Source organism: Hemitrygon akajei, chromosome 13 (genome assembly GCF_048418815.1).
Source record: "Hemitrygon akajei chromosome 13, sHemAka1.3, whole genome shotgun sequence".
In the NCBI taxonomy this organism is placed as follows: Eukaryota; Metazoa; Chordata; class Chondrichthyes; order Myliobatiformes; family Dasyatidae; genus Hemitrygon; species Hemitrygon akajei.
The window spans coordinates 27,122,756-27,136,009 of NC_133136.1; the positions used below are offsets into that span (position 1 = coordinate 27,122,756).

A 13,254-nucleotide genomic window follows, 5' to 3' on the forward strand; every position below is an offset into this window, starting at 1 on the left:
GGAAGAAGGTACAGGAGCCTCAGGAGTCACACCACCAGGTTCAGGAACAGTTGTTCCTCAACATCAGGCTCTTGAGCCAAAGGAGATAACTTCACCCAGTTCCACTTGTCTCATCACTGAAATGTTCCCACAACCAATGGACTCACTTTCAAGGATTCTTCATCTCATGTTCTCAATATTTATTGCTCATTTATTTATCATTATTATTTCTTTCTTTTTCTATTTGCACAGCATATTGTCTTTTGTACATTGGTTGAACACCCAAGTTGGTGTGGTCCTTCATTGATTCTATTACGGCTATTATTCTATTTTGGATTTATTGAGTATGCCTGCAAGAAAATGAGTCTCAGTATTGTATATGATATACTGTTGTATATCTTTTATACTTTATACTTTTACGATATACTTTTATAATATATTTACTTTGAGCTTTGAATGCCAAAGAAGAGGGCTTATTGAGTGTCTGGTTTTGCATCTAGTCTTGCAATGCTCTTTAACACTGCATGTGAATATGCACCCTTTCCCCTCCTGTATTTCCTCTATTGAAAATTGTTTTTTTATATATTGAAAATTGTGTTGAAGTTAGCTTTGTTGCCAATGATTACTATTCTTTCTTCACTTTCTCTTGAGATCATTGTTTTCTCTTGAGAACATTGATTCCTATCTGGTCTTTACTTCCAACTAGGAATTGGGGAAGCTCAACTGTCAAGTTTAATGTTGTCTTTATTGGATGTTTGGAGCAGGAACCCTGACTAAATTCTGTACTCTAAAACAAGCGTGTTGATTTTGCATATCCATGAAATCTGCACAGAATGGAGAACAAAATTGAATCTTTCTGGTCTTGCAACTAAGCTCTTCACTGTTTTAAGCTGTAAGGAGATTCTGTTTTAATATGCTGTGATGGATGAAGGAGTACCTCTTGTAGGTCATCCGTTGATGACTGTGCTTTCTATATGGTGCAAATTTGCTTTTTTCTGACTCTGTGGTGGCACATATTCAATATTGAGTGAAGGTCTGTGTATTTATGAGCAAGTTTTCTCTCAAATGTAGTGGCCTGGCTGTTGGGATTTATACAACAAATTCTCCAGAAGCATGCATGTACGTGATCCAGGACAGCAATACCGAAGTTGTGTTCGTGGAGAATTCTAAACAACTGCAGAAAATCATGGAGGTGAGACTGCTTAAAATTCTAGTTCTCAGTCATTTTTATCAATTGTGTATGACTTCTAAGATTTTTAAAAACTGTAAAGCAATATATAGACTATATTATAGAGGAATGTAGGCTGTAGAACCTTGAACGTTAGGGCACAGACCTCTTTGATCATGGCACTTGCATCGAGGTTACTGTCCATTTAAAAACTTGGTATTCATAGTTGTGAAAAAATCGTCATTGTGCAAGTTTTGTCCACCCTTAATTGCATCTGAATGTCACTGCCTGCAACTATTGAAGTCTGATGACGGCATAGCATGACTCAAGATACGAGATTCATCCAAAAGGTAAGAGCCCATGTAACCCAGGGCAATATGGCAGTTGGATCTGAGGTTGCCTTGGTGATAAAGGCAGAGGATTGCTCTTGAAATTGGAAGCTGTAAGAAGTGGTTTACTGCAGGAGTCCATCCTCCAATCCCTTGAAAGCATCATGCCATCTCAAGGTGAACAGAGGCTCAACCAATTCATTTCCTTCACCACCTATCTTCACCTGACCGAACTCAGTTTTATATTGAACAAATTTGTCAACCACTCATTTTCTCCAAGTCATTAGTGTAGTTTTAGGGACTGACTCTGCTGCATTCTTCATGGGATATGTGACAGAGATACTGTTATGGTCCCATTCCATAAAAACATAAAATATCGGAGTAAAATTGGGCCATTGGGCCCATCGAGCCTAGCCTGCCATTCAGTCATAATTTTTCCATCTCAAATCCATTCTCCTGCCTCCCCCCCCCCCCCCCTAACCTTGGATGCCATTGCTATTCAAGAACTTGCAACCACTGCAATCAGGCACCTTCAAGAAATTTCTCTGTAATATTGATGACTCAATTGAGTTCTGTACCTACACATGTACAGAACTCAAATTCCATTAATCTTGCTACCAGTTTCCACATTGTTTACCCTTTCACATGCTTTCAGATGATTATTGCAAGCCCACAGTTATCGTGATACACTTGCTCTCATCTTGCTTCCTGTAGGGATAACATTGTATTTCTCTGGGTGTCTCTTTTATAATTGTTCTGATGACAAGACTGTCCATCCCAATGCCCTTTGAAATATCATCTATTTTGTTTAATGGTGGTTTTCTCTTTGTCCTAGCTGACAAAGCTATGTCCTGCATTGCTTTCACCTCCCATTCCATTAATCATAGAACTTAGAACAGCCCTTTGTACCATAATGTTGTACCGACCCTTTAAGGTACTCTGAGATCAATCTAACCCTTCCTTCCCACATATTCTAACCCTCTATTTTTCTTGTCATCCATGTGTCTATCTAAGAGTCCCTTAAATGTCCCTAACATATCATGGCTGAAGGAAGGTTGCAGTTGGGAGCTGAATGTCCAAGGTTACATATTGTATCGGAAGGATAGGAAGGTAGATGGAGGGGGAGGCGTGGCTCTACTGGTAAAGAAAGGCATCAAATCAGTGGAAAGATGTGACATAGGATCGGAAGATGTTGAATCCTTGTGGGTTGAGTTAAGAAACTGCAAGGGTAAAAGGAACTTGATGGTAGTTATATTCAGGCCTCCCAACAGTGGCTGGGATGTGGACCACAGATTACAATGGGAAATAGATAAGGCATGTCAAAAGGGCAATGTTATGGTAGTCATGGGAGATATTAACCTGCAGGTTGATTGGGAAAATCAGGTTGGTATTGGATCTCAAGAGAGTGAGTCTGTTAAATGCCTATGAGATGGCTTTTTAAGAGTAGTTTGTCATTGAGCCTACTAGCCTACTCGATTGCATGTTATGTAATGAACTGGAGGCGATTAGGGACCTTGAGGTAAAAGAAACCTTAGGAGGCAGTGACTATTTATGATTGAGTTCAACTTGAAATTTGATAGGGAGAAAGTAGTCTGATGTAGCAGTATTTCAGTGTAATGAAGGAAGTTGCAGTGGTATGAGAGATGAGTTGACAAAAGTAAATTGGAACAAGCTGCTGGCAGGGATGACAGCAGAGCAGCGATGGCGTGAGTTTCTGGGAGAAATGAGGAAGATACAGGATAGATGTATTCCAAAAACAAAGAAATACTCAAATGGCAAAAAAGTACTTCTGTGGCTGACAAGGGAAATCAAAGCTAATGTAAAAGCAAATGAGAGAGCATACAACAAAGACTGGAGAAATAATAATGGGGGACAAGGAGATGACAGATAAACTAACCGAGTATTTTGCATTAGTCTTCACTGTGCAATACACAAGAAGTGTGTTAGATGTTGAAGGGTGTGAGGGAAGAGAAGTGAGTGCAGTTACTATTACAAGGGAGAAATTTCTTAAAAAGCTGGAAGATCTAAGGGCATGTTAAGTCACTTGGACCAGATGAACTGCACTCTGGGGTTCTGAAAGAGGTAGTAGTAGAGATTGTGGAGGAATTGGTAATGATGTTTCGAGAATCATTGGACTCTGGCATGGTGCCAGAGGACTGGAAGATTGCAAATGTCATCCCACTCTTTACGGAAGGAGGAAGGCAGCAGAAAGGAAATTATAAACCAGTTAGCTTGACCTCAGTGGTTAGGAAGATGTTGGAGTCAGTTATTAAGGATGAGGTTATGGAGTATTTGGTGACACAGGACAAAGTTAGCATGGTTTCCTTAAGGGGAAATCTTGCCTGATGAACCTTTTGGAGTTCTTTGAGGAGATTATAAGTAGGGATAGATAAAGGGGATGCAGTGGATGTTGTCTATTTGGACTTTCAGAAGGCCTTTGACAAGGTGCCACACATGAGGCTGCTTACCAAGTTAAGAGCCTGCGGTATTACAGGGAAGTTACTAAGATGGTTAGCGCATTGGCTGATTGGTAGGAGGCAGCGAGTGGGAATAAAATAATACTTTTCTGGTTGGCTGCCAGTGAGTAGAGCTGTTTCACAGGGGTCACTGTTGGGACCGCTTCTTTTTATGCTGTATATCAATGATTTAGATGGCTTTGTTATCATCTGCAAAGTTGGCACAAAAACTGGTGGAGGGGCAGGTAGTGTTAAGAAAACAGGTAGGCTGCAGAAGGACAAAGACAGATTTGGAGAATGGGCAAGAAAGTGGCAAATTAAGTGTGTGTGTGTGTGTGTGTGTGTGTGTGTGTGTGTGTGTGTGTGTGTGTGTGTGTGTGTGTGTGTGTGTGTGTGTGTGTGTGTGTGTGTGTGTGTGTGTGTGTGTGTGTGTGTGTGTGTGTGTGTGTGTGTGTGTGTGTGTGTGTGTGTGTGTGTGTGTGTGTGTGTGTGTGTGTGTGTGTGTGTGTGTGTGTGTGTGTGTGTGTGTGTGTGTGTGTGTGTGTGTGTGTGTGAAAACTGCCTCTGATATCACTTTCTTCCCAACACCGTAAAGTTATGCTCCCTCATTCGTCTGCCCTGGTGAAAAAACATCTCTGGCATTCCACTCAATCTATGCCTCTTATCATCTTGCACACCTCTCATCTGTACTTGCTGGAATTTAGAAGGATGGGGGCAGGGATTCCTCTATTCAATAGATCACCTACCATCATTTCTTTAATGAGATCCTACATCTTCATCTCTCCTCTGAGTAATCTGAAAGAACCTATAACTTCAGGACCACCTGAGTCATTCTCCCATCTTCATCGCACATTCTTTTCTCATGGCATGTCGCCCTGAAACTACAGGAGAGAGGCACATCTCCTTAGGATCAATGTCGTTGTATGGGAAAAGCCTACAAAAAGTAGTGGATAAGGCACAGTCCATCAGGGCTAAAGCCCTCCCCAGCATTAGCACATCTGTATGGAGTACTGTCGCAGGAAAGCAGCATCCAATGCTCTCTTCTCACAGTTGCCATCAGGAAGAAGATACAAAAAGCTCAGGACAAGCACCACCAGGTGCAGAAACAGTTAGGCTCTTGAACCAAAGGGGATAACTTCAGTTCACTTGTCCCATCACTGATCTGGACTCGCTTCCAAGGACTCTTTGTCGCATGTTCTTGATATTTATTGCTTATTGATTATTACTATTATTAATTTTGTTTCTTTTTGCATTTGCACAGTTTTTTTTGCACATTGGTTGTCTGCCCTGTTGGGTGCAGTTCTTCACTGATTCTACCATGTTTCTTGTATTTACTGTGAATGTTAGAAGAAAAATATATCTTAGGGTTGTATATAGTGACATATGTGTATTTTGACAATAAATTTACTTTGAACTTATTGTTTTTCTCCTCTGTCTCTGGTTGTTATTTTTACCTAGCCGTTTCAGTCTGTAGCCTATCGTTGACTACTCTGTTTCCAACCTACTCCCTCTCTGCAACATAAAACATGATTTCTAGCACTGATAAAGGCTTATTAGTCTGGAAATACTGGTTTATGCCTTTCTCCAGTGTTGCTGACTGAACTGTCAAGTACTTTTGGCAATTTCTGTTTTTATTTCTGATACTTTGGCTTCAGAGACCTTTGCTTCAATTTATGTTTCTTCTCTGGCCTTGTGTATTTATGTTCTGTGAATACAGAACATTTCCTCCTGGTCTTCAAATTGCTGTGGATCAGGGAATGACCTTTCAGCCTTGCCTTCTGAGGAGTTGGTCCCCTCTGTCTACAACTGACTGAGTTTTGCAATCCCATTGATCTCCCACCTCTCTTTGCAATCCTATTGAAATATACACTGAGTAGCCACTTTATTAGGTACTTTCAACAGCTAATAAAGTGGCCACTGAGTGTATACTCCTGGTCTTCTGCTGCTGTAACCTATCCACTTGTGCATTCAGAGATAATCTTCTGTACTCAGCTGTTATTTAAGTCACTGTCACCTTGAACAAGTCAATTTTCCTCTGACCTCTCTCATTAACAAGGTGTTTTCACCCATAAAACTGCAACTCATTGGATGTTTTTTTTTTACGCACCATTCTCTGTAAACAACTAGAGACTGTTGTGCATGAAAATCCCAGATCAGCAGTTTCTGAGATATTCAAACCACCCTGCCTGGCACCAACAATCATTCCATGGTCAGTCACTTAGATCACATTTCTTCCCCATTCTGATGTGCAGTCTGAACCGCTTTGCTATGCCTGCCTTTTTTTATGCATTGAGTTGCTGCTACTATTGGTTGATTAGATATTAGCATTAATGAGCAGGTGTACCTAATAAAGTGGCCACTTGAATGTGTGAACACTAATGCTAGTATGACTGTGTTTCTCCTCTCTCCTCCCATACTGAATCTGAGAACAAACCATCTCTTTCCCGTTCCTGTTTCCTTAATGCTAAAATATCAAATGATGATTTTGCTATTGTTTCTAGGAAGCACATAACTAAATCGATATTTATTTTAATTATGGTCAGCTTGATAAGGTGAATGCATTTGATTTACATAATGAATAATGAAACAATGAATATTAATATTTGATATTTCCTGATTTTTAGATTAGAAATGAGTTGCCTCACCTCAAGGCAATTATTCAGTACAAGCATGAGGTGGAAGAACAGTATCCTGGCCTTTATACTGTAAGAGTTCTTGCATTATTGATTCTGATAGTTTATTGTATTAGATATACATTTTGAACAGTTAACTCAGTTAGTCTGCATTTAATATAATTTAGATTTTGTTTAACATTAACTTATTATTTGGCTGTATCGATGAAAAGGCATAACAATTTTCTTTAACCTTTTTGAAGTGGAAACAATTCATGGAACTTGGAAGCAGTGTCAGTGACATGGAACTGGCTGAAGTTATTAACTCTCAGAAGGCTAATCAATGTTGCGCCTTAATCTACACGTCTGGAACTACAGGGGCACCCAAAGGAGCAATGCTTAGCCATGACAACGTGAGTTTTGATCAGCCTTAATTTGCACTTGCAATAGTTGAGGGAATTCATTGTATGATGCAAAAATACCTCTTTATTTAAATAATTAGTGTCTTCTGACATTAAATAGTTTTTTGTTATTCTGTTGAACTTTTGGAATATGCCAATGTGAGTAGTTATTTGTATTCATGTTAAGAGACCAACCATAAAGTAGCTAATCAATACTCAGTTTGTTGGAAACTTGTATGACAAAGACTTTAAAAAAAAAAGTAGAATATATATTAAAAATGTTACTGCCATGAGAAATGGTGATGCTGAAAAAAAAGATTAACATATCCAAATTATAATTCACTGCTCGGAAGTTTAAACAAATTAATCTTAAAATTGACATTGGATATTTCTTCCCAGGGCAATAGATTAGAATGTGAGTGGTATCCAAATTGTAATGGAGTGTGGACTGGCCTTTTTGTTCTTTTAATGAGCTGCTTTTCAATCACATGTTGAATCATGTATAAAAACAGAGGACTGTTTTACCTGTTGTTATTGAATTCAGCCACTCACAAAGACTGTAGACAGAGATAAAAGGACCCATATAGTTCATAAAGCACCAAGCCATGGACATGAATGAGAGTTTTTTATGGTTTCCATATGATGCACCATCAATAACTCACGCTGAGACTTAGGAAGCGAGATATCGGCTTTTATTGACTGGAAGAATAAACAACACTACATCCTAGGGAAAATGAGGGAGAGCAGCAGCCCACAGTCGCCTTTATACAGGGGTCTGTGGGAGGAGCCACAGGAGCAGTCAGACAGGTATATCTAGTTCACCACACCATAGCAACCTAGTTCTTAGAAATGTTTAATCACTCTCATGAAATTGCCCTGTTCCAAAAATGTGAAATGTGCCTTTCTCTGAGTATGATACATGTATGTTTTTCCACTTGGTCTTCAAATCACTATTAGTTTATTGTTGATGCTGACTCTACAATTTATTAGGCGTTGTTGGCTACGGATGCAAACTTTTAATGGATTGACATGGGCTGCAAACTCATTTATACTTTAGGCCCGTGGATGGGAATAAACAGTCAATGTTTTGGGCTGCGACCCTTCATCAAGCCTGACCTGCTGAGTTTCTTCAGCATTTTGTGTGTGTTGCTCTGGATTTCTGACACCTTCAACATTTTGTGTTTATCATTTATATAGTAGCACAATTGATTTGGATAGGAGTGAAGTTAGTATGATTCTGATATTCTTGTGCTTCTTCTGAGCTTTTTTCCCTATTTCTCCATTATTCCTCTCTTCCCCTTCCTCCGTTTTCCACTTCTCAGTCCCTCCTCTTCCTCACCCCCTTCCCAAGACCTCTTGCTGTCGTTTGAAACCACTGTCTTCAGCCATGGCTTTCCCACAAGGCTCCAAGTAGATCCATTGGTTATCCTGACTGAGCTGACACATTTCAGTTTGGGACTGTGTGATTGGACTGCCGATATGTCCTTTAAGTGTAACCTTGGGAGGTGGCTCTTTCCACGGTAAGGCTCATACACCTTAACTGCAACCGTGAATGAAGAAGGGAAAGATGCCATGCTGAATAGTGGCAAGATGATCAAGCATCTTTTACTTTGACAGGGAACAAACAAAAAATACTTTTGGCTTCATTTGGGAAGTAAGTAGAACAGGTACTTGGGGATGTGGTGTATTCTAGGAGTGGTGGATAGTGGGTGAAACACATTGTAATTCTCAATAATTTGAAATGTACTTTAAAAAAAAAAGTGACTGTTTTCAAGCAGAATAATTCTTTGGGTGCACTTTCCTGTTTCCAGTTAACCTGGACTGCCTATGCAGCAGGAAAGACAGTGGGACTTTCTTCTGAAATTCCAGAAAGGGTTGTCAGTTTTCTTCCATTGAGTCACATTGCAGCACAGATGATGGATATATGGATTCCACTGAGGTTTGGAGCCACAACCTACTTTGCACAGCCAGACGCATTGAAGGTAGGGGCTTTGTAGTCAGACTTCCTCTTAAAATAATCTATTTGTTCAAATTTATGTAGCAATTGATATTTTGTTAGGATTTCCTTTTTAATTACTGTCCAACTGGAATATTTTTTGTTTACAGTAGTCATTATCAAATTATTGTATTTTTTTTCTGTGTTATAAAGACCCTTTTACCTTTACCGAGGAGAAATTTCATCACTCAGTTTTTCTCACAATTTTTTTGCATTCTCTGCCTCTGGAAGGCTGTTCAAGACAGAAAAAGAATTTTCATTAATATGTGAAAGAGGAATTGTCTTGAGCATTATCCATAATCTAATTCCCCCCCCCCCCCCCCCTCAGTAACACAGTGAGGATTGTTTTAGACTATTTCAGTCTGAGGGCAAAAAGGTATCATCAGTTTCCTTTCAGGTACCATTTCCATCCTGAGAATCAGAAAGCAGAACCACAAAAGGAATCATTTCTGGGCTTCCCTAAAGCATTCCACTGTGATAGGCTTTACTTCTCAGTCTGGGACCAAAGTTGAACAAGGTAGCATAGCAGTTAACACAAGGCTTTACAGCACCAGCTGTAAGATTCTGATTCAATTCCTGTGGCTGTCTGTAAGGACCTGGTACATTCTCCCCATGTCTGTGTGGGTTTCCTCCCCCATTATACAGATCTGTGGTTAGGATTAGTGAGTTGTGGCATGCTGTGTTGATGCTGGAAATGTGGTTCGTATCAAGCACGAGGTTCCCTTCATCAATAGGTGCCCTCCAGTTGAGTCACTGGGTAGCAGTCAGTAATAGGAAGCGAGATTATCATGGCTCTTCTTCCCTCTTTGCCTTCCCATGCTACCACTTCTCTTTGGACTTTTGCAGCCTTTTAGTCCTTGGTTGGGTCCTTCCCTCAGATATATGCTCAGTGACCTGCTGGGTTGGAACATAAAGTAGTATAACATAGGATCAGACCCTTTGGCATAATATTGGTTACTAGAGGAAGCTTTGGTAAACTGGTGAAGTTTATAGTATTATGTACGAGATCTCTGAATGTAGAACTGAAAATTACTGATGTTCTTTGTTTTTATTTTTAAAGAGTTCTTTAGTTGAAACTTTAAAAGAGGTACGCCCCACTGCCTTTTTAGGAGTACCACGTGTCTGGGAGAAAATGGAAGAAAGATTAAAAGAAATTGTTGCTAAATCATCAGCTCTGAGAAGAAAAATAGTTGGCTGGGCAAAGGATAAAGGCCTACAAGCAAGTTATAATCTTATGAATGGGTATGTTAACCTGCAAGGTAATTATTTAATGTTGGTACAACAGTAAGTCACGAGCACAGTGCAGGATAGAGAATGCTCCAGCCCAGCCATTAGTTGATGTCATCATTGCTTACATTGCTGTCTCCTCTCTTAAAGTCTCTCATAAGAACATAAGAAATAGTAGCAGGAACAGGCCATTTGGCCTGTTGAGCCTGCACTGCCATTTAATAAGATCTTGGCTAAACTGGCCATGGACTCATCTCCACCTACCTGCCTTTTCCTCATAACCATTAATTCCCCTACTATGCACAAACAAAAGCCAAGTGTTTGTCCTTACTCTGTTAAAATGTCATGTGTATCATGGTTCAATTGACATGTTTGTCATTTTTTTGCAAATGCAGGACAATCGTTGTCATTACTAAAAGTTGGAGAGTGGTTCCACTGTGTTTTTATAATAGAACAGAGAAACACTGCACTTTTCAGCTTGGATGGGAGATCTTCAAAATCGTAGAGTCATACAGCATGGAAATGGGTCCTTAGGTTCAGCTTGTTTGTGCTAACCTAGATGTCTAACCAACTTAGTCCCATTTCCCTGTCTCTAGCCCATATCTCTATTAATCTTTTTCTATCTACCATATGTACCTGACGATGTGTTTTATTCACTGTATCTGCCTCTACAGCTTTCTCTGGTAGCTCATCCCACATCACCATGACCCTCTGTGTAGTTTTTAAAAAAATGCCCTTTGGATCCCTTTTAAATCTTTGCTCTCTTCTCTTAAAGCCATGTCCTCTAGTTCTATACTACCCTGGCCTGGGGAAAAGACAGTGAGCATTAACCTTAGATATCTCTATAAGGTCACTACTCAGTCTCCACTTCATTGTGAACTACACATTTTCCCTCCCTTGCTACCAAAATAATGAACGGAATTTAAAAGCCTATGCTTAAGCTGATATTTCTTGGTGAAAATATGCTGTGGAATGAAATTAGAATGATTATTTGCACCTCTGTTTATGTTACAGAATTGATTCAGTGCCTTGGGGATATACGCTGGCAAATAAGCTGGTGTTCCAGAAAGTTCAGAATGCCCTGGGCCTGGACCATTGTAGCCGGTGCCTTACTGCAGCTGCACCCATCACTCAAGATACACTGAAGTTCTTCTTGAGTCTTCGGATCACAGTTTATGAACTGTATGGAATGAGTGAGAGTAGTGGTCCACACACAGTCTCTTTTGCAGGATCGTTTCGAGTGACCAGGTCTCTGTATAGTGATAAATATGTGGTTAAGCTTACTGGAGTTGCAATCTTTCAGAAGGAACACTGTTTAAGAACCCTGTCATTGTACAGTACAGAAACAGGCCATGTCTATGCCTATCTTTTTGCCCATCTATATTAATCCCTTCTTGTAATAGGATTGTATCCTTCTATTCTCCTTCCTCTCAGCTTAAACCTTATTACCTTTTATTTGTGATATACCTAATATGGGGGGAAAGATTCTGACTATCTATCAATATCTCATTATATACCCCATCAGGTCATCCCTTCAGCCTTCTTTGGTCTAGGGAAAAGTAGCCTCTCCTCAAAGCTTTGGTCCTCCAATCTAGTCAACATTCATTCTCTCCAGTACACATCCTTCCTACAGTGTGGAGTATTGAACTGTGTAGATATTCCAAATCTGGTATAAACAGTGCTCTGTAAAATTGCAAAAGAATTCTCAGCTTTTATATTCTGTGCCCTGACTGAAGGACCAATATGCCAGCAGCCTTCACCGGATGAAGGGTCTCGACCTGAAATGTTGGCGGTCTGTTTCACTCGACAGGCCTGACCCTTTGAGTTCCTCCAGCACCTTCGTGTGTTGCTTCAGATTTCCAGCATCTCTGGTCTCGTATGTCTCTGTAATGCTAGTTCATCTTGAGGTTGTGGAAATGAAATTAGGCTTTATTTTGAAAATGGTAAAACTAAACACATTTAATAGGGTGGAGTTTGAAGCAAACATGCGAGGGCTTTGATGAGAATATGGCGGGCATATAGCCATTTCCATCAGAAATAATCTTCTCTTCAAAAGTATATTTCCAAGTACTTTATAAATAAGGTGAAGTTTCCATTTTAAGTATTTTGTTCCCCTTTCTAGTAACTTAACTCAATATTAAATTGTAGTCAAGATTTAAGATAAGAATCAGTGTCAGGTTTATTATCAGTGACGTATGTTGTGAAATGTGTTGTTTTGTGACAGTAGTACAGTGCAATACATGAAAATATTAAGTTATATGAAATAAGTTATTATATTAAATAGAAAAAAAGCAGTACAAAAAGAGAGCAAAATGAGTAGTAGTCATGGTCTTCAGGCTCCTGTAGTTCTTTCCTAATGTTAAGTAATGAGGAGAGGACATGACCCAGATGGTGAGGGGTGCTGCCTATTTGAGGCAATGCCTTTTGAATCTGTCCTCGTTTTAAGAGAGAAGGGAAAATAATATTTCACCTTTACTGCCTGGCCTGATTATTTCCAACATTTTTGGTTTTATTTCAGGTTTCCTAGCACCTGTGTCATTTTGCCTTTTGCTTATTATTTAAAGATCCTGTTGCTAATCAGCATCATTACCAGGTGCACTAGCTTTATCCTTAGATTCTAAGTGCTTAATCGTCTCAAATGCAAACTTTTTAACTATCTCTCACCAGCTGTGGAAAGGAGATGGATGGCTGCAAGACTAAACTTGTAAATCCAGATGAAGGAGGTGTTGGAGAAGTGTGTTTCTGGGGAAGAAATGTCTTCATGGGATACCTGAATCTGGAGAAGCAAAGCAAAGAAGCTCTGGATGAAGAGGGCTGGTTGCATTCTGGAGATTTAGGAAAAATTGATGAAGATGGATTCCTGTATATTACAGGCAGAATAAAAGGTAACATAAGCATTCTAAAATAATTTCTCCATCACTCTCCTGTAAAATCTAGTGCTGCTTGATAAGTTTCACATCTGGACATTGATCACTTATTTTTTCTCAATGTCCATTCACCATTTCTGAGATGACAGGGTATGTTAACAGCCACTTTAATAGTTTGAGAATAGCCAAGTGATCTTCCTTCCTGAAGTACCCAAGGGC

At 39.7% G+C, this 13,254-nt stretch overlaps 1 protein-coding gene across 8 annotated transcripts in view; it reads left to right on the forward strand.

Moving 5' to 3' along the window:
- Positions 1-13,254, forward strand: part of LOC140737722 (long-chain-fatty-acid--CoA ligase ACSBG2-like) — an 83,251-nt gene that overhangs the window by 48,350 nt on the left and 21,647 nt on the right. For 7 of the 8 annotated variants that reach the window (XM_073064295.1, XM_073064291.1, XM_073064288.1 and 4 more), the window contains exons 5-11: positions 1,051-1,171; positions 6,557-6,637; positions 6,808-6,957; positions 8,757-8,927; positions 10,002-10,183; positions 11,183-11,416; positions 12,836-13,053. In XM_073064295.1, the coding sequence (XP_072920396.1) occupies positions 1,051-1,171; positions 6,557-6,637; positions 6,808-6,957; positions 8,757-8,927; positions 10,002-10,183; positions 11,183-11,416; positions 12,836-13,053 (1,157 nt within the window). The remainder of the gene's footprint in view (positions 1-1,050; positions 1,172-6,556; positions 6,638-6,807; positions 6,958-8,756; positions 8,928-10,001; positions 10,184-11,182; positions 11,417-12,835; positions 13,054-13,254) is intronic. The other variant, XM_073064296.1, reaches the window with a different exon arrangement.